Raw genomic sequence first — 26,526 nt, 5'->3', positions numbered from 1 at the left:
ACTTTCTTTTAAATCATGAAATGGGTCAAAGCATTTTTTTTACTATATATTATTCGTTTTCTCATTTTCTCATGGGGCATGTTGATTAGATTGGACGCCAATCACAGATAAAGACACATATATCCCTTAACTAATTGCACATTTTTTCAATTATTTCCCCTACCATTCTGCATTCTCTGAAATATTGCATCAGTATGACATGAATATTGTTAAAAAAGAGGGTTTGGTAATACAGTGTGAAAATTCATTGAAACTTTTTCTGTTTTGTATTAATTAATAGTTTAAAATTTTATATTTTTAAACAAGTTATTTATATCTTTTTAAGTTTTATATATCTATTAAAATAAATTTATTTATAATAATTTATTGTTTAAAGTTAAAATTATATTTTTATACTGTTAATCAATTATAATATATTAATTTTTAATTTTTATTTGACTTTTAATAGGTAAAACTTATAAATAACCTGATAAAAACTAACACATATATAAGTCTGTTTTCAAATGTATAGAAAACCGAAGAAGGTTAATAATAATTTTTTTAAGATAAAATTGAAAAGGTATTTTAAATCCCACAATCTCTCAAATGTAAGTCGAATATTTTACCAACTAAATCCATCTCATTTTATGCTCTAACATATATGTAGACAATAAAAGTTTTGTATATTATTTTTCACAAACTTCTTTTGTGCGTAAAAAGATTTTTAATTATTTTGGTCAAGTGAAATAATACATGAACAGACAACGTCACTAATAAATTACTTAATGAAATTGTAACTCATGATTGAGTGAAATTTTAAAGTTACAAAATCTCAATTTGTATTCTTAAACAACTATCGATAATAAGTTGTACATATAGTTCGATCTGTCTACATATTTACAAGAGATAATAAATAAAATCTATTAGCTAAATGGGAACTTAAGGTAGGCTGAAGCCAAATAAGATAACGGTTTTTTTTTCTTCTTTTTTTTGAAAAATAAAGCACGAGGCTAACTGCATATAAATGAGATGTAAAAGATTTGATACCCCTTAAGAAACTAAACTCACAAAAATTTATTAAAAAATGCAAAATCCATACAAAATTTGGTAGGAAATTTTGCAATAGCTAGCTGTGGTAAACTAAAGATGGTTTAAATATTTCATGCATGTAGAATATTTTTTGAAATAAGTACATAGTATAAATATTTATATATATATAAATATATATCTATATATATAGTCTGTCTATAGTGCGGATGGTCTTCATGCGGACCACAGTATTGGTGGCAGTTTTTCATAGTATTGGTGATGATTTTCTAAAAAATCGTTGTTAATACTATGAAAAACCGTCATTAATGCTGCGATCCTCATGCGGACCGTCCTCACCATAGAATTTCTATATATATATATATATATTTAAAATTTTAAAATCTAATTAAATTTAAATATTTATGTGACAAATGTTTATTGGTTGGTTGATAAGTTATTATATTTAAATTTCAATTTAAAATGTTAAAATAAATTATTATAATCCTTTAAGGTGTATCACGTAAAAATCTATTATATGCATAGGGGTTTATTTATATATATTTGATACAATTATTGGAGAAATTAGCGACTCGCTTTTCATGTTTTTGTTGGTAAATGACTCGCTTTTCATGTTGAATCTATTTGGTGCGTGCTTTCCCCTTTCGATTTGACACAAATATATAAAATAAAATAAAAAGTTAAAAAAAAATGGCTTTATAACTTGAAAGCACGAAAACAATTACGACATATTTCCACCTAAGTATCAAAATAGGCCCCACAAGTCATAATACAATGGTGATGAGGGAGATCTTGTAGACATGTGGCTGGAATCTTATGGTGCTCAAGGTATATTCTCTTTTTCTTTTCTTTTATTGGTAAATGCTACCATGTGAACATGTGAAAACCTTCTGAGTCTACCCTTTTTTTTAATGACTTTTTTTTTTTTTTTGTTTTAATGAAATTCCAGTTTAAGTAAAAATAATAATATACGCTCAAAGTAGGCCTTTATGCACGTATACGGTAAAACAAAAATTTTAAGCTATTTTAGTAAAATTTAAATTTTGATTTTTTTAGAATTTTTTTTTAACTTATATGAAAATTTAATAAATATTTAATATAATTTTTTTATTTATAATTAAATATTTATTTTAATTTTTTTTAAATATCTATTAAATAAAATTTTACAGACTAAAACTATATTTTTATCAGTTATATCCAACGAACACTTTTCAAACCTTTTTAATTTCTCCATAATTTTAGTTTAATTATTTGTTTCTTTTTGCTGATTACTATGCGATTTCTTTTTACTATTATTTTCTTTTTCTTTTTTCTCTTTCCTCTTTCATCCACCATAAGGTCTAGTATTAATCCAATATACCATTTTATAAGAAGTGGCTTTTGCCATCAAACAAAGATTTTGATGGAGGAAAGTTGAAGGAAATGTAATATCTGGAACTGCAAATAGTTGCTTTCAGCACCCTCAAAAAAGAAGATGCTAGATCGGCATCATTTGAGCCATGATTCTCTACAAAATTATATATATATATATATATATATATATAACCATTAAATTGCTTTTTCAGGTGCTGTTATTTTCTTTTCTTTGCTTTGGAGATTGTTTGGAAGCCAAGCGAAAAAGAACAAGTCGAAAATTTTGTTATTTAGGTTTTTAAATTTATTTAATATCCCTCACGATTTTGTATGTGTGTGTGTATATATATAAAAAAAAAATTTTAAGTCAAGACCATCTGTCTTTAAATTACTTTAAGAAGGATATCATTGATTTGTGGGATAAATGCAAGAATATAATTAATAGTTATTCCATAGATTTAAGTTTTTCTACATTCGGTGTATATTAAAATTTGAAAATAACTATTCCATAAAAATAGGCAAGTTTTTATATGAAAGAATAGCTATTCATTTTATAACAAAATCATAATTGTTATTCATGTAGTTTAATTTAGATAATCTTCAAAAATATACTTACCACATTTTGATAAATTTAGATTTAGATTGATTATACATAAATAAATATAAAGATAATTGTTTAAATAATTTATATCAAATTTGAAAATTTTTGAAAAAAATATTTCAAAAAGGCTAAGTTTGATTCTCATTCAATATTTTTATTCAATATGTGAACAAGAATGACCATCTTTTTTCTTTTATCATTTTTTTATTTTTATGAATAGTTATTTTTATTTTTATGGGTAGTTATTTATAATTTAAAAGAAATAGCATTTTATGTACTATAAGTCATTTATAAAATTTCAAAATTGTATTTATGGTTTATAGAATTGCATATAAGCCTCATTCTTCCCTATTAGGATTTTTAGCATTTCTATCCCATTCTTATAATTACAAATATAATTTTCAATTTTAACTTTTGAAACAATTACTACAAAATTAATAACGAAAGTGATGATAATAAATCATCTGGATGTCATGAGTATAAAATAACTATACATGGAGAGAGAGAGAGAGAAAGAAGGGAGAGAGATATCAACATAAGTGAAACTGATATGGTCGGTTGGTAGGGACAGACAAGGTCCATTTTAGCTTTTTCCCTTGGGGGGTCCCAAAACAAGTACCATTATTTTAGTTTCTGTAGCCAATGATTTTCGCATGCTTGCTTTTCTTACTATCTTCTTTTTCTTGAACAGATATTTTAATTTTCTCAAAAATTTTGTTGGCCTTTCTATTCGAAGTTTGTTCACAGTACGTGTTGCTGTGAAATTGGAGGACGTAGTTGATGATGCTTCATTCATTTGACATAAAGGGTACAAATTATCCATTTATCTAGAAGCGTGCCTTCCTTCCCTTCTACTTCCATTTCTTTTCCTTTCCCTTCTCTGCTTAAATTAACTCTGAATCAAGTTCATTAAGTCCCTAAGACTAACATACAAACCTTAGCATACAAGCTTGATGCTGATATATAAAGCTATTAACTTTAGCAACCAAGCACGCATATATATATATATATATATATATATCTCAAACAGCAAAAAGCTTTAATATCCACATATATCTCAAACTTTTTTGCAGCTTTATTTATCATCTTTAATATTCCTAGATTCTAAAAGAAAAGCGCGTAGATAGGGATGTGATTCATATGATGATATGATCGATAATGCAGGTCAGATACAAGTAGTGTAAACGTACTAAAAGTAATAGAACATAGGGTGGTCTTGTCTCACATCTTTCCGAGTCCATGTTACGTTTTTATTTTCTTCTATTTCTCTTTCCTATTAGTCCTTTCAGATCTGCATTCTTTCTCATGGTAATTTTTTACCCTTAATTTTTTTTGCTTGCATTGCATGCATGCATATATATATACGATAGTATAAATTATAGTCAGAATTATATAATTAACATTGTTTATGTCTTTCCTTAATTATAAGATTAGCAATAAAATGTATAATTTTGCTATCATAAACAAATATAGTGTCCAATAATATATAATCTGGAATAATATACCGTATAAAATACCTATAATCTGAAAATAATAAGATATCAATTAGCTTTTTTCACAAATAAGTTGTATTAATTGGCATTTAATAAAAAATTATGATTCTTTCAAAATTTTATTTTTGGGAAATATCTATATGAAAAACATCCCATTATGTTGGTAGTGGCTACAATATCGGAAACACAGATTCCAAAAGCAGAGACTGGCAGAGGGAACTCAAAAAAAGAGGAGAGAGATAAAAAAAAAAACAGATACATAGGGTTCGTACATGAAATCCTACTTGCAATCTGTCAAGCAAACAAAGCAGTCAGCTATCCGATTATAAGAGGATCCTCTAAAGCAAAACCCAAAGCGGTCAAAACTTGGCAGCTCTACTGTCTTAAATCATCATCAGGTGGGGAAACTAGTAGGTATATATTATAGCCTGTATAGGCATGTTTGTGTGACTTTGTTAAAACAAAATAAAATTTCAAAAGCTGATCTACAAGCTGACAAAAGAATTCCATTATGCTTTCGCGCAACTTTTGGAAAATCAAATCTTATCGAATTGCATCGAATTTCTTTATTCATGCATCACAATGTACACATTCATCATCATCTACCACTAGACAACCTTCATCTTTTCATGGTACTAATTAACCTAAGTTGGTATTTCACTCTCAAGCCCATAAAACCACTAAAAAAGGACCATTATTCATCAAAGAAAAAAAAAAAAAATGAACATTGTTCTCAACATGACCAACTTCAATTATTCCCATATACAGTCTAAAACCGTCATTTAAACCATATATTCACTTTGTCAAATTAATATTATTATAAGAAATCTACATATATATATAAATATAAAATATATGTTCACACCGTTCGATGTGAAGATATATGTATGACATGATTATTTTAGTTGATTCCAGTAAATGAATTTTGAACCAAAAAAAAAAAAGAATATATATATATAGCAAACCTAAAAAGCCATTTGCACAGTCCTATAAGTAGGTTGTCGCGAGTAGCCCCCTTACATAAAAAAGGGGTGGAGAAGATGGTCGGACAAGCCGAAAAGCAGCAATTGGAAGCAAACATTTGGTGAAGAGGGTGTGCATGCAAGTGGAGCCACCTGAAGCCAAAATGTGCCTGCCCAATTTGCTTCTAGAGACTCATAACACAACAAAATCAATAATGGACCCCACTATTTCCTTACGGCTGTTTTATTTCCTCATTATACATACATGAACCCTTTGCCCCAAAAAAATGAAATTTCTCGATATTATCATTATTATCGCAATTTGAGAGATATATCCATAATTGTCAATTGCTGATCTAAATGAAAGTAGAACGTGAACTTCTGACATCTTGATTAAAATACAAATTCCTTATCCACTTATTTGTGTTTTTTTTTTTTTTTTTTTTGATAAATTAAATTGAAAATTTTTTAGCACCAAACTTGACCAAATTCAGAACCTAATTTTTTATTTATTTATTTATGTTCACATTAAATTAACTGTAGATTTACCATTAACTACAAATGCTTTCAAAGCCAATGTTATTTCGGAAAAGAATTAAGGTGATCTAATATTAGTAGTTTTATAAATTTCAGTCCAATCAAACTCAAATTAACTCTATGGTTCAACCAAATCCAATTCATTTAACTTCATTTTGGAAAATGATTAAGCATCAAGCAAATTAACTTCGTTGAAATTTTTCTTCCAAATTAAAACTTAAACGTAATGTTTGGTAATGTAAAAAGTTGGAAACAAACAGAAAAAAGCCATAATAATAAACAACGTAATGTTTACTAATATAAAACACTTACAAAAAAAAGCCCATTGGATAATGCTTCTTGACTAGATGTTCGGCTTCAAGATTAACTACAGATCCAGACAGCCAATTGCTTTGTTCCACTGAAAATGGCCAATGATTACTTTTTGTCATTGGGCTTGCTCTTCCATTCTTTTGTTCTCAACTTGTCACGAATCCTTAGCGGTGGTGCTTTTGTTTCTTCGCATTGCTTGCTTCATTCAATGTTTACCGTGTCTATTAATTAAATAGGATTTTTTTTTTTTTTTTTTTTTTTTTGTTGTGGCACCAAAAATTAAATTATTGGACGAAACATTTATCTTGAGGGGGGGGGAAGAAAAATCTAGTAATTAGAGCTTCATATTAATGTAAATAGCAAATATAATATAACAGCATCGCAATACTAGTTCAATTAAAAAAACAAGTTTCATAGAAAAGCTGATTGTAGAAGTTGGATCATACAAAATTGCGTCAACATAAAACAGTGTCGTCATAAATCAGCTCTTAATTTACAAAACAAGAACAGGTCTCAATAACCATACAAACACAGCACACCTATATACAACTTAAAAAGAGACCAATTACCATGCAGAGGCTCAGGCTCAGTTACCATTGACAAATAGATTCAAAAAAAAAAGGGGGGGTTATTTCACAGAGTCACAGGAAAGCTAACCATTTCATGCTGCTTCAAGATTAAAAGACGAAGTCGACAAGGGTTCTCTAAGATTAACATAAAAATAAAGCTACTTAAAAACCAGAGCCATTTTCCAAGCTTCTCCATAGAACCTAGAAAGAAGAGGTTAGGATATCACCTCCACATTCGCTGTAGCAGCTTCAGGATGGTAGTGAACCATTTCTTTCCACATCATCTCCCTTATCATCTCTTCCCCTAAATCCTCATCTATGTCAAGATCAATCGGTACCTGGGCCGGAGGGTTGGAACTAGGATCGTACAGTGCGGACATATAAGGGTGTTGGAGAGCATCACTCACGGCGATCCTCTTTGAAGGGTCAAAAACAAGCATCTTTTGCAGCAGATCAATTGCCAAAGGATGCGCATTGGGGTAAAGATGCGAGAAGGGGGTCCCTGGGGTATATGGGATTGATTTAATGTACTTCTTTGCCTTTGGATTGTCTATAAATTCAAGATCCTCCTCTCTCTGGCTGCCAAGGATGTTAATTATCAACCTGAGCTGGTTGAGACACTCTGTACCGGGAAAGATGGGTTTCCGGCCTAGCAGCTCAGCAAAGATACATCCAACAGACCACACATCAATGGATGTCCCATAGTTGTCACAACAGAGCAGGAGCTCAGGTGCCCGGTACCAGCGAGTGACAACATACTCAGTCATGAATTGGCCCTTACCATTTCTAGTACGAGCTAGCCCAAAATCACATATTTTTAAGTCACAGTTTGCATTGATGAGAAGGTTTCCGGGCTTCAAGTCACGATGGAGGATGTTAGCAGAATGGAGATACTTAAGGCCTCGAAGCAACTGCAAGGGAAATTTGATTAGTGCAAGTAAAAAAAGGCTTAATCAAAGTTCAACTAACAAATGGAGATTTTAGAACCACAAAATTCCCCAACGTGGTTCCAAAAATAAAATCCAAAGAATCAAGAGAAATTTTAATTCCCATGAAAGGAAATTAGTTTATAAAAACTAATAAACAGAGTCACACCATCAAAGGAGTCAAGCTAAAAACGTAAGAAAAAATAGATTATTATTTAACATTAGATAAAGCAAACAAATCAATAGTAGGTCATTAGAAATCTCGTATAGAGGGTTTGATTATCATAAGTGTAAAACAGTCTTAGGATAAAGTTTATAGTTATACTACTTATGCAAATACTAGTTTGCAATCAAAATGAATGATAAGCAAGAATACTAATTTAGGAATTATCACGCCACAATTTAAACGTTTTACTTTTACTTGTCCTCTTGTTCTTCACCTCCCTTTTATGTCATCATTTAGCTTTTAAAATAATATATATATATATTGAATTTTGATGTAGTAAGGACACCATGAGAATCTTATAGTAAGGATATCCAATGTGGCAAACCATATCACCCATGTTGGTTGCCACATAGGAAAAATAAATTATCAAATCACATTTAAAAAATGACAATTAACCTTTATAACAGTTACGAATGGATCCTGTGCAAAAATGACGAGGTTGTTGTATCCATAAGCTTGGTCCAATGTAGAACCCTTGAGAATACACCTCCATATCCTAGGTTCAACTAGGCATAGGTAAAAATCCGTCTCCCTTTTAGTTTAGAATACATTGTAATTCCTAACTAAGAAAATTACAAATTGTTTCTTCCACATTAGAGTTTATTTAAAAATAGTCAAAAACATATTTAAATAAGATGACATCACTTAGATGACAAGGCTTACCAAATAGGATGATGTCCTTACCATAAGATCTTACCGCATCCTTACAATATCAAAATTGTATTGAGAGAAAGAGAGAGATATGCCATAGATTTGCATTTAAACAATAGATCTCTGTACAGTAAGATGTATTTGAGGTGCTAGAGGCAGTGATAACTATGATGATTTCAAAAGTGGAGAGAAAAAATTAGTAAACTTTGACAAAATTCAAAAAATGGACGAGATTATCAAAATTATGACGGTATAAATGCTGTTTCCAATCTCAGGAGTGACTTGAAATCTGTCGTATGCAAGCCTCACGAAAAACTGATTAATATAGTTTGACTTCTATTAGATCAGCTTTCAAAACAGTAGTAAGATAGAGAATCATTTACCAAAAAAAGAATCATGAATCATTTACCAAAAAGAGAATCATTTTACCCAAAAAAAAAAAACAGAAAAGATGGAGAATCACTTTTTCTACACGATCAGCAAATGTATGTATGTACCTGAAAGAGGAAATACTGGCAGTGGTCATTGCTAAGTGCTTGAGAAGACTTGATAATCTGATGCAGATCTGTATCCATGAGTTCATAAACCAAGTACACATCCTTGAAACTCTTCCTATGAATAGGCATCATTACGTCCTTCAAAGCAATCACGTTGTCATGTCGAAGATGACGAAGAAGCTTGAGTTCTCGCAGGGTTCTCAGAGCGTCCACACGGTTCTCAAACGCATTGTTTATTTTCTTAATTGCAACTTTCTCATTGGTTTCCCTGTTTATAGAAGAGCAGACAATGCCATATGCACCTCGACCGATGGGCTTGATGGGCTCATACTTAGTATCAATCTCGAACAAGGTCTGCCACATGGAATAGTAATGCTTTCCTTGTGATCCAATCCCATTTGGAGGCTCTACTCGAGTTGCCATCCCTTGCTTAAAAAAAAAACGAAAAAACATAAAAAACACAAATCAGATTCTATCAAATAAGTAAGCATTCAAATTTTACCATTTCTCTGAGTTTCAACAACCATAGTATTTCTCGATTTTTGAAATCAGATTGGCAAAATTTTTGCTCAACATTCAAAACCCAACTGGAAATTTCTTACTAAAGAACAATGGAACTATAAAGAATGTTACTTTTTAGCTAAGGATAATATTCCATATAATTTCTCTTTCCTTTTATGAACAAAACAGGAAAACAAAGAAAAACGCCTGCTTTACCACCACTTGAGCACTCTTTGATGTAACATACTTTCCTAAACAAAAAAAATTAATCCGATAATTTCTAAACCCAGAAAAAAAAAAATCATAATTTTACCTTTAGAATAAAAGACTGACTTGCTTGTTTCCCGATCTTCTGAAAACCAAAAAACAAAAAAAGAAGTTCCTTTTTATAGCCAACAAACGCACTCTTCTTCTCTCTTATTTTCCCGCGACATCGCTTTCTCAACAAATCCAATTAGCTCAGAAGAATCCGATCCCATCGCTATCTATCCCACATCCAAATTCATCACCAATTTCTCCGCCGAAATCAACCCGCCAATTCTCAAATAACTCTCAGATTTCTCCAATTTCCCGCAAAATAATTCATCCAATTTTTTTCCCAAATTTCACAGTCCAGTATCCTTGGGACAGCAACTACTCAGCAATTTCGCATTTTTTTCATATTCCCCGTTCGGAAAAATCTTCAGAAAACCCTAGTTTCAAAACTACCTGGCTATGAATTTCGCGCCAGAACCATTAATCCTCTCTTTTTTTTTTCCCCTTTTTTTTTTTTTTTTTTTTGTGTTCCTTTCACCTGAAGCTCCGAATTTCCGATCTGCTCGGACAATCCGATTTTCGCATTGGTGAATTGGACAACGAGGACTCTCTGCGCACAACAAGATTCGTTATCTCGTCGCGATCAGACCAGCAAGCCAGCAACAAAATAATATGGATTTCCTTTTTCTTTTTCCATTTTTTTTTCCCCTTAAATTTATTTAATATTTATTATATTATTATTATTTTTTTGCCTCATGGATCTTACGCTCGGATTCCGCTTTTGTAACGCTACCAACGGATATTTTTTAACCCAAGGTAGGACCCATCTGAGGGATTAGATATTAGGCGGCCTTCCTCAACCCGAACTGGTGTTGGTTTGCGGGAATTATGGACAAAACGACGAAGTTTTACGATCCAAAAGCCATTGAGCAGGTTTGTGAAAAATATCACCGTTTTGGATTAGACATGGCATATTCTTTGTTTGGTTCGCGTGAGGAATGTTCTGGTGCGTTTGATGCCACTTCAATTTGCTGTATCGTCGCCAATCACCTTTTTCTGCTTTCTATAATTTCTGTTCCACGAAAATAATAATAATAATGATGATGGTAATTTTCCCTTTTTTTTTTTTTTTTTTTTTTTTTTTTTTTTTGGGGCCTTTAGTTTTTAGTACCTTTCTTCAGGCCATGAACGATAGCTACTGTTTTATCATATTTGTCTTTTCGTTTTGTCATAAATTAAAGAACGAGTATGGTTTTTATTTTTTGGAAAGGATCCAATATATATTATTTGAAGAAAAGGGTTCTCTCTTTGTGAAGCATACCAACGTGAGCAATTTTAAGATTTGTGGAACAATGGAAGCAAGTATTAGATTATTAGCTTTCAATGTGAAATCTGAATAATATGCAAACTATTAAATCATAATTAAATGTATAAAAATTATTTATTATGTCTCACCTAATTAAGTGGTTTTATAAATAAATAATACATTTTATATTTAAAAATTCACAAAAAAGGACCATTTTCCTTTATATTGTTTGGCATAGCTTGTATTATATTATCTTAATCGGTTTATAATTTTTACATAATATTTTATAATTACAAATATGGAAAATAAAAGTCTTAGTGTTTTTTTTTAAATTGTTTTAAATAAATTCAAATTTTATAATTTTTTAGAATTTTTTTTAATTTATATAGAAATTTAATAAGCATTTAATACAGCAATTTTAACTTATATAATATTCCATTGAACATTTAATATAATTTTTTTATTTACAATCAATATTTATTAATTTTTAATAATAATTATTTTTAAAAAAATCTATTATATAAAATTTTATATATTAAAATTTTATTTTTATTAATTATAACAAATAGATCGAATGAAAAAAGTGTTGGTACGACTTAATGCAAAATATGATTTACCTTTTGGGATATTCATTAACATTAGACAACTATAATACATTCTATTATAAATGGTTCTATGATTCACGTTTAGACAGATAATGAAAATTATATTTTTAATCTATTAATAAAAACTACTTAATTTATATGCTACGATCTGTGGCAAACTACAAAAGTTGTTATACTGTTAGCAATAATTAAAAAAAAAAGAAAAAGAAAAAGAAAAAGAAAAAGAAAAAAAACTATACAATATTAAATGAATTATAAATTCATATTGACATTGATGTTTTCTTATTTATAGCTATAATTAATGCACATGATACACGTGTACAATAAGAATATATACAATACAAAAAATTACCCAAACAGAAATATATATATACGATGCAATCAAATGAGAAAGTGATCATATTTAACACACAAAAAAAAAAAAAAAAAAAAAAAAGAGAAAGTGATCAGACTATGGTTAATACGAATTTCAACAAAAAGTACAATTTTATTTTTTGGACTTTTATAAAAATTGTGGAATGAGGCATTTATTTCCAAAGCTTAACATCATCAATATAGCATTACTTTCATATTTTATAAAAAGGAAGATCTGGATAGAAACCAAATCTAGAATAAAAAAAAAGAAAAATTCTAGTCTACATGCCGAACCATGTCGCAGCTGGGCTGGTATTTGCCATGCCCCCTTTCCATCTCCACCCAGGTTCATTAGCCCAAAAAAATAAATAAATAAAAAATAAAAAATAAAAATCTAGTCTACATGGAAAGAAAAAAAAAAGAACTAAAATAACAAAAATATCATTTTCTTGAAAAGATCACAAATAAAAAGTCATTTTTTTTAACATTAACACAGAGATCACAAATAAAAAAGTCATTTTTTTTATATTAACCTAAAGATTAATATTTTCCGTACATGGCAAAACTAGTGTTCAGCTGATATGTAAGTGCTGTTATTTTTATTTCTTTTTGTTTTTAGTAGTGTTAAGTTTATATAACTCCATTCTTTTATTTTTACCCAAAAAAAAAAAAAAAAAAAAAAGGCAAAAACACTATGGGCCAGGTGCATGTCTCGTGACTCCTGAAGACGTGGCTGCGAAAGAGGTGGTTTGGTCCTGACAAAGGAGGAGAGTCTAACCGGATTCCACACGGAACCGTTGAACTGTGAAGGCCTTGAACCGCCTTGAAAGCTACAACGACTGTAATCGAAGGACTTGGTGGCCAGAGATTTTAGAGAGAAAGGGAGCTATCGGAAGCTCGGCGCAGAAAAAACTGTCCGCAGCCATGATCTCTCAGTTCTTTGTGCTTTCTCAGAGAGGCGACAATATCGTCTTCCGTGACTGTGAGTTTTCCTCTACATTTCCGATAGATTTCATAAATATTCTCCTTTGATCTGTTTAATTTCCATTTTTCGTCCATGAATTCGTTAATTGTATATTTCTAATCCGATAATTCGACATTAAGTTCCCGAAACCAAACCTTAGTCGTCATCACCATCGTCGATAGGGCACAATTAGGTTGGTGAAATTTTGATGTTCTAAGCTAAAATGAGATTAAAGATGACTGTTTTTGAATCGATGAGCGTTAAATTAGTTTTTGTTTTAGGAACGCATGCATATTCCCAATGCTTGGCTGGACGAAAATCAAAATCATCTAATCTATGTTTCTCTTAGTAGCCTTAACCTAGAGAAATTATACATTGGACAATTGAAGGACTGGAAGAATGAAGGAGAGCTGGTGATCAGTAATAAGAACGGAAATTCTGACCTTGAATTAGCTACTTTTATTTTTTTTCTTTTGCATTCTGGCTGAAGATGGGTGAAATTTCAGCTATCCATGCTTTAGTTTTCTCAAACTCGATTTATGAGTGCCCAAGTGTGCATTTAACCATATGAAATTATCTTTTTCGCAATGCATGCAGATCGCGGTGAGGTACAAAAGGGAAGTGCCGAGATATTCTTTCGCAAAGTGAAATTCTGGAAGGAAGATGGAGAAGGGGATGCACCACCTATCTTTGTAGGTCATGTTATTAATGCAAAGTCTAGTAAATGTCTGTATTTTCTTTTCTTTTTCAACAGATACGTTTTCATGCAATTTTAGATTATCGATACTATTTTTTGGGTCTTTTTGCCTTCCACTCTTTCTTAATGCAAGGGCTTTGTTTCTTAGATTTATCTTTAAGGAGTGTTATTATGTTTAAAATTGTGTTTTTCAACTCCTGCCTCTACATGGCTTACGCTTGTAAGTTCTTGCGTTGATGCTGGTGACCCATTCGAAATGCAAAATTGTAATGCATAAGAAACCGTTTCTTTGTCCTTTTTCTGGAGTACATGTAGTTCAGTAAGCATTTTTAATGTGTCAAAATCTTAACCTCTGCAAACTTTACTGATAGTTTTATTGTCTCATCTGTGTTTCCAATAGAATGTAGATGGTGTAAACTACTTTCACGTGAAGGTTGCTGGGTTGTTATTTGCTGCTACAACAAGAGTCAATGTGTCACCTTCTCTTGTTTTGGAACTTTTACAAAGGATTGCACGTGTTGTTAAAGATTACCTTGGGGTCCTTAATGAAGATTCACTGCGGAAGAATTTTGTGCTTGTGTATGAGTTGCTGGATGAAGTTATTGTAAGTACATTTTCATATATTTACACTGTTTGACTGTTCACTTAGTGAGTATTAACAAACCAACTAAACCAATCAAAGAAATCATGCTGACTTATGAACGATGGTTTGTAGCAATGAATTGTTGAATACATTGCTCCAATCATGTAAATGGGGTCATCCTCAAAAGCATAGGTTACATTTTCCAAGGTCATTTTAAGTGATGCTCTTTATATATCACAATGTCTGCCCACTCCAACCACCCACCAAAATGCAATGTAACTTCCATGAGTCAATTTCATTTCAGCATATAATGGTGTAAATTTTCTTTTTGCTTTACTTTTGTTGAAGTTTTTGCTTAGCTTTGATATCTGGATGGTTCAAAAATATATTCCCATCATTGCAGCAACAGGAATTCTAGGGCTTGAATTTTAACTGTTTAATTGTTCTCACTATGCTAGGATTTTGGTTATGTTCAAACAACTTCAACTGAGGTTTTGAAGTCTTCCATTTTCAATGAGCCAATTATGGTTGATGCTGGCCGTCTGCCACCCCTTGGTCCTGCTGCAATTTTCATGGTATTGTTTTATGATAAGTTGCATACTAGAGGATTTCGTGGTCATTAATTAATTTGTGTGGTATCATTGACTTGGACTCATATATCTGCAGCAAGGGTCCAAAAGAATGCCAGGGACAGCTGTCACAAAATCTGTTGTAGCAAATGAACCTGGGGGTAGGAAAAGGGAGGAGATTTTTGTGGACATAATTGAAAAAATAAGTGTTACATTCAGCTCTAGTGTAAGTATCAAATGTTTTGGTGTGAGATTTCATTTATTTCCCTTTCATTGTACTTCAGATAACTATTAATTTTAGAGAAAGAAACCAGAAGTTCAAGGACTAGGGAGACTACATGCAAATTTTAGTATGGGACAACCAGGGCAGTGATGGAGCAGTTGACAGCTTTCCATATGAATTCTAATAGGAAAATTTTTAATCCTCCTATACAGGGATATATTCTTACATCTGAAATTGATGGCACTATCCAAATGAAGAGTTATCTTACAGGAAATCCAGAAATTCGGCTTGCTCTTAATGACGATTTGAGCATAGGAAGAAGTGGAAGGTCAATCTATGGTATTGCTCTGCAATCTCTTTCATATTCCTGTGATTCTTTATGGTGGTAGGCCAACATTATTGATAATATGGATGGTTTAATCTAGAAAAAATTGATTCATTAATATTTTAACATGCAACTAGTTGCTATTCAGGCTCCCTGCTGGAATGAAGAATTGCATTTCCCTATTTGTCATTATAATTGTTTCTAAAAAGAAGATTTGAAATGAGGGGGACACATTTTGCCGGATCCAATCTTCCTATCAAGGGATGTCTTTCCTGTGTTTTTGTTTAATGAAATAGACTACTTGTTAAGCATGAGTGTGATATATAGTCGTATTCTTTTGTGAGGAGGTTTCTATTGCATTATCAATTCAATCTGCTTTTTGCCTTACAGACTATAATAGTTCATCTGGGTCAGGGCCGGTTGTTCTAGATGATTGTAATTTCCATGAATCTGTTCATCTAGATAGTTTTGATATTGACAGAACGCTTACACTGGTGAGTACAAGTTGGATATCATTGGAGGCATTTAATACTTTTAAGGGATCATTACCTATTTCATTCTCAGTCTTAAGGTTAATATGTTGCTATTTTCTCAGATACCACCAGATGGCGAGTTCCCTGTTATGAATTACCGCATGACTCAGGAATTTAAGCCTCCTTTCCGTATTAATGCGCTGATTGAAGAAGCAGGACCCCTTAAGGTGAGTAAATCTTCTTTTCTAATAAAGTTGTTGCTTCTTAGTTATTCCACCTTAAAATATATGCTATATTATTACAGGCTGAAGTTATAATTATTCTTCGTTCTTCCACCTTAAAAGATATGCTGTATTCTTATAGGCTGAAGTTATAATTAAAGTGTTTGCTGAGTTTGCCTCAAGCGTCATTGCAAATACAATTCTTGTACAGATGCCACTGCCAACATATACAACTAGGTAATTCAAATGGTGGATTTGCATTCCTTAGCCATTTGGTTTTCTGCAGCCAGCAATGAGTATGTCATCTTTCTCGGAAACATTTCAGGGTTAGTTTTGAGCTGGAACCTGGAGCAGTCGGAAACACAACTGATTATAAGGAAGCAAACAAAAGACTTGAATGGGGTTTAAAGAAGGCAAGAATTCCTACTTTGTTTCTTTAACTTTTTGTATTGTTATTCACCTTTTCTTGGGGTCTATTCTTATTCCTTGCATTGGAGGTCAAAGTTCCACTCTTAGATATAGTCATATGAGATTGTTTTGCATTGGAGGTCAAAGTTCCACTCTTAGATATAGTCATATGAGATTGTTTCAGTCGCTGGAATCAGTAATGGTGTTGCATTGTAGATTGTTGGTGGATCGGAGCATACACTACGAGCAAAACTGACATTTTCACAACAATCACATGGTAATTAATTAATTTCTTTTTATTGTACTTTCATATTTTAATACTTTAAAGAGATGTAGTTAATGATTGATTTCTAAATGTAGCAAATATTACCAAGGAAGCTGGACCTGTTAGCATGACATTTACAATCCCAATGTATAATGCTTCAAGGCTTCAGGTGAGATGTTGTTTGTGCCCTTTAAGGTGATGATGATGTGAAGCTATATGATAAATTACTGATTATGATTTCTAATGTTTTCAAGGATCCAGTGTTAGAATGCACAAGATCTGTAGACAGTAATGGTTGAAATCATAGTGTATTTAGTGTGTGCAGTGTCATGTACCTTGTCATACCAGCTGGTTTTATTTCATGGCTTAAGACCCTTCACCATTGTTACAATCATTTGGAAACATCTGTATTTTACTAGGCTACATGATAAAATGGGACTAGAGTCCAGATGAACGAGCTATATTTTAAATGCAAAGCAAGCAATCTAGTCACTTAAGTTGATTGTGGTTCAGGGGAAATTAAGCCCACTATTGTGTTACGGAACGACAAAACAAAATTTAAGCGTTTCTATCTATAGTTTTTACCTTATTATTATTATTATTATCTCTCAATTAATTCTTAAGACGCCATTTCACCATTTTCTCGGTGTAGGTAAAGTATTTGCAGATAGTGAAGAAGTTGAAGACAGACAATCCATACAGATGGGTGAGATATGTCACACAGGCGAATTCATATGTTGCCCGGTTGTAAACCTCAGTATTCTCAATTTTTATCGTTCCTTCTCTTGCTTTAATCAGCTTCTGTAGCACTAAATTTCTCCAGAAGTGAATGCTTTATGCTCTTTTTATAATTGAATTTGATATTTCTTCTGTATATTTGGCTGATTGTTATTAAGGTAGCCCTCTGTCTAATGGTAGAGAACTCGAAAATGTCTAAATATAACACCGGAACTCCAACTGTGCATTATCTTTCAATTGTAGAGAAAGTCTTGCGTTTGGGGCATATATGCCCGCCAAGTCTCTAGATGGGTTTGAGGGGGAACTGGATTCTGTTTTATCCCTAAATAAAGTTAATGAAAAGAAAGTCGGATGGTCTAATCATTCGGTTATCCTCGGAATAGTCCATTATAAATATATTTTCTTAAGAAATTGTAGATTCCAAAAGGCTAAGCCGGAAGAAATTAATCAGATACCATTGAGATATACCACTAATCTAGGCTAGATACCCAAGCATTCATATTTCAAATTCAGGATTATCTCGTCTCAATGTAAAATTTTTACCTAGAATTGCTTTAGGAATTCGATGCTAGTTCCATTGCTTTTATTTTCTGTCAAAGCTCGTTTACCTTTTATTAATGATGACTATATTATATAGATTTATTTTGACTAATTGGTTTCGACATTAGGAATCAAGTCTAATCATTTCAGTCACAAAAAAAGAAATTATAGAAAAATGGAGAAATCAGCGACAGCTTTAGATTTTATTTGGTAGAATAATGCTGGAGTATGTATTTGCGTAGCATAAAGGTGATTGATACTTTAGTTTTATTTACCACAAAGTCGTAGTAGGGAATGAATTCCAATTCAATGTAGCAGCCGACCAAAGTATATGAAACATGATATTTTTAATCAAGCTTAAAGATGCCCCATCTAGTTTGAAATGCAAAAAGAACTACAATATTTTATCTTTCTTTTAACCAGCTTTATTTATTTTTATAATGTTCACTGGTTCTCGGAATTTTGCGGTGCCAACTTGAATTCGAATTCAATGCTTCATGATTGCGAGTTTTTTTAGAGTAATTCATGCATTGTATCTCGCCGGAAGAACAGATGATTTGACATGTGGTCGGAACCTTTACAAATTGCCTAATACAAGCTTTAGTTTTTTTTTTCGTTTTTTTTTTTTTAAACAAATTATCTGATGTAAACATAGTTGGAACTTATATTTTTATGAATATAAATAAAAACGTTCAACCAATTAAATTACCTGTTTCATCAGCTTTAGTCATTTTTAGGGAGCTATTAATATAATATAAGAAACAGCAAAGCAGAAAAAAAAAATAGTTACAGAAAACAAAAACAAATTTTCTGCGAACCAACAATAGAAAAAATAAAAATAAAAAATAAAACCGAAAAAGAAGAAGAGGATAAAAATATTTACCCAAAAAGAAAAAAGAAGAGGGTAAAAACTAATATTTTCAGTGCGCGAGCCTTGGTCGGTTCAACAAGTACAGTTTTACGTACGAAAAAAAATTATATTATAAAGTTAGTCGCTTTATTGCTCAGCGACTACCCCTCTTTATTTAATTTTTTTTCTTTTTATTTTTTATTTTTTTTCCAACTGACGGTATCTTTTGCATCATCATCGCTTATCAAGATCTTGCTTTTCCTTTGTTTACGAAAAATTGAGTTTAAGTGTACTTTTCCTTTTGGCTAAGAAATCTGTGTTAGTGTACTTTTTTTATTCTCACCTGGGGCAAAATTATTCACGCTCAAACGTTTTAAGAACTTTCTGTGCTGTTTAAGCAAAAATAAATAAATAAATAAAAATAAAAACTGACCCTGAAAGACACATAACAGCATGTCAATCAGATTGACACTCTGGCATTGATGATGGAGTTCCCCAACCTACAAACACCTGAAAATCATTTTGTTTTCCTTTCTATCTAACGAGAGGCTGAGGTTAAATGCAATATATATCTACATTTTTCATGCTTTTTTCTTTTCTTTTTTTTGGTAATTGTACCTTTCATTTTTCATGCTTGGTTGTGCACAAACTGGGAGATTTTATTATTATAATGTCCTTGAGAAAATATTAGCGATAAGATGACAATATTAATTGTGAATATTTTGTTTGACTACACGCATTTTAATCAGATTCACCAAAAAAGGAATGCATTTTAATGAAGTTAGTTGAGATATAAGAAAATATTGATACGCTGAGATTTTTCAGTATCTGTTTAATTTACTGTGAGCCATCAAAAAGAAAAAGTATCTGATGCTTTGTTGAGCTGACATGAATAATAAAGATTTTGAAGGAGCTTAGCAACATGTAGAGTTGAATCTGGCCAAAAATAATTACGAGATTTTTTTCATTCTTATGCACGTTGAAGACAAAGACTTTCTTTCTTTTTTTTTTTTTTTTTTTTTGGCTGAGATAGAGACAAAGATTTGAGCTATTATTTCAGTATATCTCTCTCTCTCTCTCTCGATATATATATATATATATATGTATATTTATATATATGCTTGTAATACCAAATTGGTTTCAATTTTACATAGGACCAGTCAGAAACTAAAAGAAGAAGGGAAAATACTTGGTATATACGGATATATTAGTTTGTGACATTTTCTTGGTTATTTTTGGGAACCAAATGGATAATTTTGGGTCTGCTGAGTTTGCGACGCATCAAGGAATGAAGGCTAAAGAGCTTGTAGTGGAAAAAGTATTAGTGCTATACATCAGTGGAAGACGATGCCAAACAGAACGTGTGTGTGCTAGTTAAGTTTTTTTTTTTTTTTTTTTTTTTGGTAGATAGTGTGCTATTTAAGGTTGGTGAGCAGTCGAAGGACAAAAATGTTTTTTTTTTTCGTTTTTTGTTCTCACCAAAACTGTTGTTTGGTAAGAACAAAACAGAACCATATATATAGCACCTCGACACATTCATGTCCTATCATATAATTAAAATCCCACCTCTGATATTTTTATTATACATATATATTATAAATATATACTTGCAATAAAAAATAAAACAGATATTTTCTGTATTTTTTTTTATTTTTTTTAAATTGCAAAAGTAGAAATATGAAAATGTCGCTGTCTGATGGATGTCTCCCTGAAAATTAAGGTATTTTTTTTAATTATGTTCTTTGTACAAGGCAAAATTCTTCCTAGACATCTTTATATATACATGACTTTTATTGTTACCGATATAGATATATAAACATTTATAATTTTTTATTTGATGGTAGCAAAATAATTAATTATAATACAAAAGTCTTGGTTCTTTGGTGTTCCAGATACTGATTGGCATAGTCTATCAAATTTTGTGTAATTAATATCAAGTCGTCAAAATGAATAAATGAATAGACTACGCAGCTGTTGACGTGACATCATTTCTAACAAAAGAATATTAGTTCAGACTGTAGGATATATAAAAACCATGTAATTATCTTGTTTTCTTTTTAAAAAAACTACGTAAAATTACAGGCCAATCTATTCTATGTCCGTTTGAACTCCAACCAGCCAAAAGGAAAAATAAAAAAAAAATGGAAAAAAAATCTTTGGATTAAAAAGTAGAGATAATAATAAGTGAAAAAGTAAATTTTTCTTATTTTCTCTTCTCATATATCAAACATTATAGTCCTGTTTCAAATCAGGTAGTTAAATGTATGCATTAAGTCCGAGTTTAAGTTGATATGCAGTTTCACATTAATTTGTTTAATGTACATATATGCATCATGTTTTGGGGATATTTATTCAAAAGTTTGATGGGTTACCTACAATTACAAACAATATCATGGAAGAACAATACGAACAATATCATGCAAGAACAAGTTACGATTTACAATTGGTTGAAATAACTGGCAAAGTGGGGTTGCAAATTTTCCTGCAATTATGAGACTTTTCAAACGTAAATAAGTAATATTCTATAAACAAATTAAAAGGTATATTATCTTATTGCAAAATTGATTTTCTTTATATATATATATATATATATATTTTAAAGAGAATGTTTCCAATTCAAAATCATTCTCGAAAAAAAAAAAAAAAGGGTTAGATTTCAAATTCCTTACTAACTATTAGCGCATAGGTAATGAAGTTTCTTTTAATGGCACTTATGGATCTATTAATTATATGAATGTAATTAGCAGTATTTAATTTATACCTTCTAATCCTATTCATCAAGCCCAATGTTCTATTTGCTTAAAATATTGCTAAAAAGCAAAACAAGAGGTACTTTTTAGGACCTATATTTATTTGTATTTTGTGGCAAGTGTGCTAATTTAGAAAGGTAGATCTTAGGACTTAAGGAGGTCATATAGTTAGCAACATGCAGACGCCCTCTTCTTAGCATCACTCTTGTAAAGGAATCTCATCGTACCATCATCATATCCAACCGTAGATATTGTTTTTCTTTTTTTTCTTTTTTTTTTTTTTAATTTTATTTTTTTCCCCTACTCTCTACTTAGCTCCATCTCTCTCTTTGGTGCCTTGTCTTTGAATCAATTTCTCTTCCTCTTCCTCTCTCTCTCTCTCTCTCTCTCTCTCTCTCTCTCTCTCTTTCTCTCTTCCCCCCCTCTTCAACACCACTATAAACAAAGTACTACGAAGAAGAAGAAGAAGAAATTATACCCAAGAAAAGAAAAAGGAAAAAAAAAAAAAAAGATTACAAAGATGTTAAAATCTGAAGAACTCCCGGATTGTTTCTATCCAACTCAACCTTCATTAATCTGCCCAAGCATCCAAACCCCAAAGCATTCCCTCTACCTCTCAAACCTTGATGACCAAAAGTTCCTCAGATTCTCCATCAAATATCTCTACCTTTTCCAACACTCTGTGAGCTCAGATTGCTTCAGATATTCTCTCTCCAAGCTTCTTGTTGAATATTACCCATTGGCTGGGAGGTTGAGACCCAGTGCTGAAGATGATCAGAAGATTGAGGTTGATTGTAACGGGGAAGGTGCTGTTTTCGCTGAAGCATTCATGGATATCACTGCCCAAGAGTTTCTCGAGCTTTCTGGCAAACCAAACAGGTCTTGGAGGAAACTCTTGTATAGGGTCGAAGCTCTCACTTTCTTGGATGTTCCTCCTCTCGTTGTTCAGGTAAAGAAAGATTAAATTAATTCAAGTCTATGATCTTCTTCTTCTTTTTCTTTCTCTCTATGATCTTCTTCTTCTTTTTCTTTCTCTTTCTTTGGAATTTATTTTTTTATTTTTTTATTTTTACTTTCTTTTTTTCTTTTTTACCTATATGTTCCTTTTGTTCTTTGTAATTTCTTTCTCAAAAGACTAAAACCACATTTAGTAGTTTATTTGAGCTTTCTTTAATCTTCATCCGGTAACATTAATATTTCTGTTACTCTATATATAAATATATATATATATATATATATATATATATATGTAAGAAATTAAGGAAGCTTAGTTTTGTTCCGTGGTTAATTAAATGAACGGATGCAAAAAAGGAAAAATTAGCATAATTCTGAGTTAGCTTATTTATTATTAGATCGCAATATATATAAGTATATAATATTTATAATATCCTATAACGTTGCCAATTATAGATAAATATTATAGTTCCAAAGCTATTGTATGAACTTTCTCTTTCTGTCATATATTCCAGGAAGTGATGTTGCTGAGACAATCAGATTTTAGTTGCAGAGAGAGGCAAAAAAAATATAATTGGCTTATCTTATATTATTATTATTATTATTGTTACTCTCTCTACGAGCCCCCTCAACAACCCTAAACAAACCACGACGAGTCGTTTTGTGTGGTCAGTATTTTTTACCTTCTTTGCTTTCCTTGGTCTGCCACACCTTCACTGTCCCACACCAGCCCATCGAGATTAATTAGGTCTTTTCAGCTTCTCTGCAAATATATATATATATATATATGCATATATATATATATGTACATCACCAGCGTTTATTAATTTCTTAACACAAACAGTTCAAATTACCTGTGCTCTTTTGTGTAAAGTGGAACCACCACACCACCCCCACTAAGATACAATTTTTTTTTCAAATTCTTAATCAATCGAACATTTTAGTGATTAGGCAAACCAATCTGCTTCAATCTAACTAGCTGAAAATTTCCTTTTTGCCTTTTTCAACTTTTGGGTTATATCTGATTATTTTTTTTCTTAATTAGCTTACGTTTAAAGGGTCTGTATAAAAAAGGCCTATAATTAAAGGAGGGGTTATGGTAATAAAATGAGGGGTTACGGTTATTGCCTAAATGGGTTTGGTTATGGTGACGTGTTCTATATTTGCACCGTCTACGTGTTACTTTCAGGATAATGTCCAAAAAAATAAAAGTTAGACCGACCCCACTCTTTCTATCTCATTGCTTACTCTTCTCTCTTACGTTACTTTCACGACCCGGGTTGGTGTTGAGCTTTGGGTCGGTCGGTTGGTCCTTTACACTCGGACGGAGTACCCTTTTATTTTATTTTATTTTTTTTCAGTAAACATATACATATATATGTACACACACATATACATTTAATGGTCATATTATACATACACATATATATTTAATGGACCAATATGACCTGTCACTTTATTTTACCCTCCCGAACTCCAATGATTTTTATTTTTATTTTTTTAACCATTTTTATAGGTGACGTATCTTCGCTGTGGAGCCATGATCCTCTGCACCGCGATTAATCACTGCATATGCGATGGAATAGGTACGTCACAGTTTCTACATGCCTGGGCCCACATGCTCACCAAACCAAATCTTGATCTACCAATCTCACCCGTCCATACTCGCCACGTGTTGAAACCCCGAAATCCCCCGCAAATAACCTTTCCTCATCCTCAATTTACCAAAACTGCCACCAAGGACAACAGTAACATCCACGTGATGGACATCTTGAAATTCCTACAATCTCAGCCGCTCGTGCCTACATCCTTAACCTTCACCCCAGCTCACATCCTTCACCTCAAGCGGCAGTGCGTACCATCGCTAAAGTGCACTACATTTGAAGTCTTGGCAGCTCACACGTGGCGCTCCTGGGTTAGATCACTAGATATACCCCCCTCCCTCAATGTGAAACTCCTTTTCTCTGTCAACGTCCGAAAGAAGTTGACCCCACAATTGCCCCAGGGGTATTATGGGAATGGATTCGTTCTCGCCTGTGCTCAGACCACCGTGAAGGACTTGGTCACCGCTAACTTGCACCGCGGCGTGATGCTGGTTCAGCAGGCCAAGTCCTCTGTCAATGAAGATTGTGTGAGGTCAATGATTGATTTGTTGGAGGACAAAACGGTAAAAACGGATCTGTCCACGAGTTTGGTAATTTCCCAGTGGGCTAAATTGGGTTTGGAGGATTTGGATTTCGGACATGGCAAGCCTCATCATATGGGCCCATTAACAAGTGATATTTACTGCTTGTTTTTACCTGTTTGCGGCGACTTTGACGCCGTCAGAGTTCTTCTTTCGGTGCCGGAGAGCATGGTTGAGAAATTCGAATACTATATGAAGGATTTTTTGGATAAACAAGAAAATAATAATGGAGACAGTAACGGGTTATATGAAGAGGCTAATAACGGATTTATTTGAATTAAAAAAAGAAAAAGAAAAAAAAGGAACTCGCTCTTTGTATAATAAGCATGGTGATGGGAGCAACTTAATGTAATTTTCCTTTTTCTTTCTAAGAAAAAACATAATGTAATTTAAGTTTTCTATCCATCAAGTATATATATATATATATATATATAAATGTCGTTAATATGAATCACAAATCCTTAATGTAGTTTGTTATATGCATGCAAGTATAAAGTTTGATTTATAAAAGCTTTTTCTACTCAATTAACTTTCAAACTCGATTTCTTTTCTTGGTCGATAGATTTGTAAAGCTTTTTCAGAAGTGAAAATTGTTCATCTGTATATATATATATGTATAAATATATACCTTATGCTGCATGTTAAATCTAATTCTTTAGAGGTCGTTATTTGATGGTTAATTTTACTTTCTTTTTATTTTTTTATATTTTACAGTGATGATTAATTTTACTTCAATGTTTCCTTTTTAGGCGGCAAATACATTTTTTATTAATTGTCGCCAAGAAAAGTATACCAAAAAGTGGAGAAAAAAATATGTAAGTATATTGACAAAATTCTAATTATTATAAGATACAAGAAGGTCATTATCATAACAAATTCAAGAGAAAAATTAGCTGTACATAGCTTGACCAATAATTGTGTGTCTCTCTCCTCCAATACATTCCCTTCATCAATCCTAGCATTTATGTACTGTGCCTGGAAATAAGCTCTCACAGATTCTCAGTGTAATCTAGGGGCTAATAATACAATTAACAGTCGCCAATATATAACTAATTTAGTTGACCAACAAATAAAAGTAGCATAGAGAGAACTGGAGAAATATAGTAAAAAAACAAAAAAAACAAAAAAAAGAGCATGCATAGGTATATTAATAGGGTGAGAAGAAGTATCCAAAAACATCCAAAAATGCTGATATGCCTCTCTTTCATAATTTTTCTATTCAAAATTAATTAACGAAAGCGACCCTCCTAAGTAGACTTTCAAAGGGCCGGAGATGGAAAATGGTGCACTTTTACATAATTTTCACTATATTTTTGGTGGATTCACTTTCAAATTCATACTTCTTTGCATTTCTTATAACAGTAAGAGATAATTACTTTCCTAAGACATTGATCTCCCATTAAATAAACTTCTTCTACAGCTTTAAGTTTCAATAATTAGTAGACAGAAAACATATATATAAGTGTGTTGCTCATAAGTGATTCCAATCTCACTTAGAAACTTCTATCGCTTTAAGAGATTAAAAAGGTTGCTTCTTATCTCTTTCCCACATGGGAAATTGAAAATGATATCAAATTAACCTTTTTTCCTTTAAAAAATAATGCAGG

The 26,526-nt window shown here is 31.7% G+C and overlaps 3 protein-coding genes across 7 annotated transcripts; 2 read left to right on the top strand and 1 right to left on the bottom strand.

The window, feature by feature from the left end:
* Positions 1–6,675: 6,675 nt before the first annotated feature.
* LOC107420498 (mitogen-activated protein kinase homolog NTF3) lies at positions 6,676–10,672 on the bottom strand. Of its 2 annotated transcripts, none has more exons than XM_016029473.4 (3): positions 9,968–10,672; positions 9,154–9,582; positions 6,676–7,764 (listed from the first exon to the last, which is right to left on the bottom strand). In XM_016029473.4, the coding sequence occupies exons 2-3, from the start codon at positions 9,574–9,576 to the stop codon at positions 7,069–7,071; spliced, it is 1,119 nt and encodes a 372-aa protein (XP_015884959.1). In that variant the 5' UTR covers positions 9,577–9,582; positions 9,968–10,672; the 3' UTR covers positions 6,676–7,068. The 2 variants fall into 2 exon arrangements, with proteins under 2 accessions (XP_015884959.1, XP_015884960.1); XM_016029474.4 differs by having other exon boundaries at positions 9,154–9,578; positions 9,968–10,671.
* Positions 10,673–12,845: 2,173 nt separating this feature from the next.
* LOC107420491 (AP-4 complex subunit mu) lies at positions 12,846–17,877 on the top strand. Of its 4 annotated transcripts, none has more exons than XR_009639103.1 (13): positions 12,846–13,156; positions 13,736–13,830; positions 14,236–14,439; positions 14,877–14,993; positions 15,085–15,213; positions 15,423–15,549; positions 15,926–16,029; positions 16,131–16,235; positions 16,372–16,466; positions 16,555–16,642; positions 16,822–16,914; positions 16,998–17,071; positions 17,555–17,620. XR_009639103.1 is itself a non-coding variant. In XM_016029462.4 (13 exons), the coding sequence occupies exons 1-13, from the start codon at positions 13,099–13,101 to the stop codon at positions 17,651–17,653; spliced, it is 1,356 nt and encodes a 451-aa protein (XP_015884948.1). In that variant the 5' UTR covers positions 12,847–13,098; the 3' UTR covers positions 17,654–17,776. The 4 variants fall into 4 exon arrangements, 3 of the variants coding, with proteins under 3 accessions (XP_060673610.1, XP_015884948.1, XP_048332207.1); XM_016029462.4 differs by having other exon boundaries at positions 12,847–13,156; positions 16,854–16,914; positions 17,555–17,776; XM_060817627.1 differs by lacking the exon at positions 17,555–17,620 and having other exon boundaries at positions 16,998–17,072.
* Positions 17,878–22,106: 4,229 nt separating this feature from the next.
* Positions 22,107–25,419, top strand: LOC107420497 (alcohol acyltransferase 9). The gene is made up of 2 exons (XM_016029471.4): positions 22,107–22,729; positions 24,251–25,419. Exons 1-2 carry the CDS (start codon positions 22,301–22,303, stop codon positions 25,193–25,195), a joined length of 1,374 nt encoding a protein of 457 aa, XP_015884957.3. The 5' UTR covers positions 22,107–22,300; the 3' UTR covers positions 25,196–25,419.
* Positions 25,420–26,526: the final 1,107 nt, after the last annotated feature.

The sequence above is a fragment of the Ziziphus jujuba genome, chromosome 5, assembly GCF_031755915.1.
Source record: "Ziziphus jujuba cultivar Dongzao chromosome 5, ASM3175591v1".
Lineage (NCBI taxonomy): Eukaryota > Viridiplantae > Streptophyta > Magnoliopsida > Rosales > Rhamnaceae > Ziziphus > Ziziphus jujuba.
The sequence above is the reverse complement of the archived record's forward strand: the minus strand, read 5'-3'. Positions and strand labels throughout refer to the sequence as shown.

Bases quoted from the DNA above. Each gene is read 5' to 3' on its own strand.
- LOC107420498 (XM_016029473.4), bottom strand. From the start codon at position 9,576: ATGGCAACTCGAGTAGAGCCTCCAAATGGGATTGGATCACAAGGAAAG. The intron at 7,765-9,153 runs GTACATACATAC...TTTCCCTTGCAG, and splicing joins GCCAGTATTTCCTCTTTCAG to TTGCTTCGAGGCCTTAAGTA.
- LOC107420497 (XM_016029471.4), top strand. From the start codon at position 22,301: ATGTTAAAATCTGAAGAACTCCCGGATTGTTTCTATCCAACTCAACCT. The intron at 22,730-24,250 runs GTAAAGAAAGAT...CCATTTTTATAG, and splicing joins TTCCTCCTCTCGTTGTTCAG to GTGACGTATCTTCGCTGTGG.
- LOC107420491 (XM_016029462.4), top strand. From the start codon at position 13,099: ATGATCTCTCAGTTCTTTGTGCTTTCTCAGAGAGGCGACAATATCGTC. The intron at 14,440-14,876 runs GTAAGTACATTT...TCACTATGCTAG, and splicing joins AGTTGCTGGATGAAGTTATT to GATTTTGGTTATGTTCAAAC. The intron at 16,643-16,853 runs GCAAGAATTCCT...GTTGCATTGTAG, and splicing joins TTGAATGGGGTTTAAAGAAG to ATTGTTGGTGGATCGGAGCA.